The 2813-nt window shown below is 68.1% G+C and overlaps 1 protein-coding gene across 1 annotated transcript; it reads left to right on the top strand.

Moving 5' to 3' along the window:
* Positions 1-535: 535 nt before the first annotated feature.
* On the top strand, positions 536-2263 carry CHLNCDRAFT_56649 (hypothetical protein; the record flags this gene model as incomplete). Its single annotated transcript, XM_005851311.1, has 3 exons — positions 536-946; positions 1167-1529; positions 1565-2263. 3 exons carry the CDS (start codon positions 536-538, stop codon positions 2045-2047), a joined length of 1257 nt encoding a protein of 418 aa, XP_005851373.1. The 3' UTR covers positions 2048-2263.
* Positions 2264-2813: the final 550 nt, after the last annotated feature.

Here is a 2813-nt window from a genome sequence, read left to right as displayed (position 1 = left end):
CACGGGGTGCTGCAGGCTCGTTCCATGCCCTGATCTTTCAGCACCCACATGTTTCTGATCAGACCAGCGCGTGGGGAGGGCCCGTGGGCTGCATGGAGCCCTGTGGGCTTGGGGGAGCGAGCAGGGGAATGATGATGTCCTATCAAGAAAGCAGGGGGGGGCGGAGGGGGCTACGTGCGTTTCCTGGGTTCTCCCGGCATCTCGAGCTCGGCTGCGGACGTGTGCGTTGTTTCACCTCCCCAGGAGCATGCGCGTGCTCCAGTAGTTGAGCCGTACTCGGCCTAGAGCGCCGGCGTAGCAGCTCCGGCGGTGCGAACTGGCGTTGCATGCGTGATGCAGCCCCGGGAAAGCCTTCCCGGCACGCCCCCACGCGGGCCGGCACTCGGCTTCCAGGACTCGCCTCCGCCGCCCGCCCTGCGGCCTGTGCTGTGGCACGCGTGCAAGCCGCCTGCCCAGCCAGCATCCTCCACCCAGCCCCCTGCACTCTTCCCTACCATCCTGACGTGCAGGCTGAAGCCCTGCACGGCACCCCGTCATGCGGCCAGCCGCCGCAGCCCTCGCGGCGTTGTGCCTCGCCGCTGCAGCGTTGTGCGCTGCCGCACGGTGTCCCTCGCTGCCGCCCGTCCCTCCCGACCTGCCCGCCGAGTTTTGCAGCCCCGCCGGCGGCTGGTCGCCGGTGCTGGGCACGCACCCGCAGGAAGCCCTGCCCGGCTTCCTTTTAGAGCCCGCCATCCTGGCCACGCTGCAGCAGGAGCTGAACGCCACCGGCTGGGCGCCGCGCCCTCGCGGCCAGCTGGCGGTGTCGCTGCAGGGCTGCCAGCGCGCCGTGTGTGGCTGGTACTTCTGGCTCCGCTTCAACCTCACCTGCCTGTACAACCAGGGCCAGGCGGCGGCGGAGCTGATGCTGAACATCCCGTCCTCGCACTCTTCGGGAGATGCCCCCATCGTGAGCAGGCCGCCGCCGCTAGAGCACGAGCCAGAGCTGACGCTGCTGGCGCGGCGCCTGCCCTGCCCATCAGCCTGCTGCGTGGGCGTGCTGGCGTGCAGCGGCTAGGGCAGCAGCAAGGGCAAAGCCTGGGCTTGCAAGCCCAGGCTTTGCTTCTTGGAGTGCATCATGCAGGTGCCGCCCAGCTCCTTCAACTCTGTTGACCCCCCCATGCATGCAGGTGACGGTGCTGAGCCTGGAGCTTCTGCAAGAAGGCAACGAGGCCATGGATAATGATGAGGAGGAGGCAGCAGAAAAAAATGCGCAGCTGGAGGGCCCGCCTGGCACCATGCCCGCCAGCGTGGCGCGCGTGGCGACGGTGGCGCCGGGCCAGACACCTGCCGCTGAGTTTTGCTCCAAGGCGCAGGGCTGGGAGGCGGTGCCGGATTTCGAGGGGGTGCCCGGCTTCCTGATCGACCCTGGAGTGCTGGAGGGGCTGCAAGGCGCCAACCCCGTGCCCTGCCTGCACCAGGACCGCACGCTGGCGGCGTGCGGCTGCTCGCTGGCAGCCCCCGCTGGCGCCCGCTACTGGCTGCTGGCCAATGTGTCGTGCAGCCAGCACCTGTTGACCTCGGCGAGCTGGGGGAAGCTGCGCAGCGCCGCCAGCTGGCGCAGCTCCAGGAGGCGCTGGCGAAGGGCGGCGCCAGCCGGCTGGAGCACTATGTGCACAACGTGGTGGGCGCCCTCAACCTGGCGCCCGCCATGTTTGGGCAGCGCGAGACCTACCTGGATGCAGTACGGCGTCGGCAGGACCGCGAGGCGCTGGCGCAGCTGCGCACCGGGTCGCATTGGGGCGCGGAAGAGACCGGCCGCTGGACGCGGCGCCCCCGAGAGCAGCGAGTCTGCCCCCACTGCCACGACGGCATTGAAGATGCCCCCCACATGCTGCTCACCTGCCCCCTTTACGCCCCGCTGCGCCTCAACTTTCCTGACCTGTTTGCTGAGCCCCATCCTCCCCACCGCTTCCTCCGCCAGAAACCGTGCCGCCTCGCCGCCTTTGCTGCCGCCTGTCACCAGCGCTGGCTGACCGCCACCGTTGCGCTGCCTGCAGTCCCGCCCTGAACCCCCACTCTCATGTCCACCCCCTTTGCTCTTACCGCACCACACCTGCTCCACGACATGCAGTACTGCCTGCCCGCTCACACACTAAACGCTCGGTGACCTGTCAGTTGGCCTGTCCTGCCTGTTGTTCTACTGCTTCATCCCTCCTTGCTCGAACAACAAAGTCTGTGCTGCAAGCTTGTTCTTGCTGAAACCAGACTGTAAGCCCACACAAGCAAGCGTGTGGTCGGAAGGGCGGACCAGCACCGAGGTGGTGTTTGATGTGCCTGCCACCGCGGCGCTTGCCGTCCAGGAGGCGCAGACCGAGGTGGGCGAGGAGTGCTTGGCTGCCAGGCGGCTTTCTCCTGGGCTGGGCTGTCACAGCTGGCTGCTTGTCGTCCCTCTGCGCCTGGTGGAGGTCAGGCACCCTCACTACGGCAGTGCCATCCTCACCTCTGCCTGCTGCCCCAGATGGAAGTCGTGAGCGTGGTGCTGGATGCAACGCAGTGGGGATCACCTTGGCGGCGGCGGCGAGGGCGCCGGCGTTCGTTGCTGCGGTCGTGGCGCTGGTGGAACGATTGACTACTCTGCTTTCAACACCCGCCCTCCCCCCCGGGCGCATGTTCGGTGTTGGAGGGGTGTGCCCAGCGATAGGGGGCCCCTGAAGGCATGCGCCGAGGCCGGGAAGCGTGGTTCGGCGCTGCTGCACGCTTGGCGACTTGAACAGAACCGCGTGCCGCCGAGCTGCGGCCGCAGTTTCCGGCCCACGGTCTACGGCCGCAGCCAC

This window comes from Chlorella variabilis, assembly GCF_000147415.1.
Source record: "Chlorella variabilis unplaced genomic scaffold CHLNCscaffold_2, whole genome shotgun sequence".
In the NCBI taxonomy this organism is placed as follows: domain Eukaryota; kingdom Viridiplantae; phylum Chlorophyta; class Trebouxiophyceae; order Chlorellales; family Chlorellaceae; genus Chlorella; species Chlorella variabilis.
Note: the sequence above shows the minus strand (reverse complement) of the source record. Positions and strands in the feature narration are given on the sequence as shown.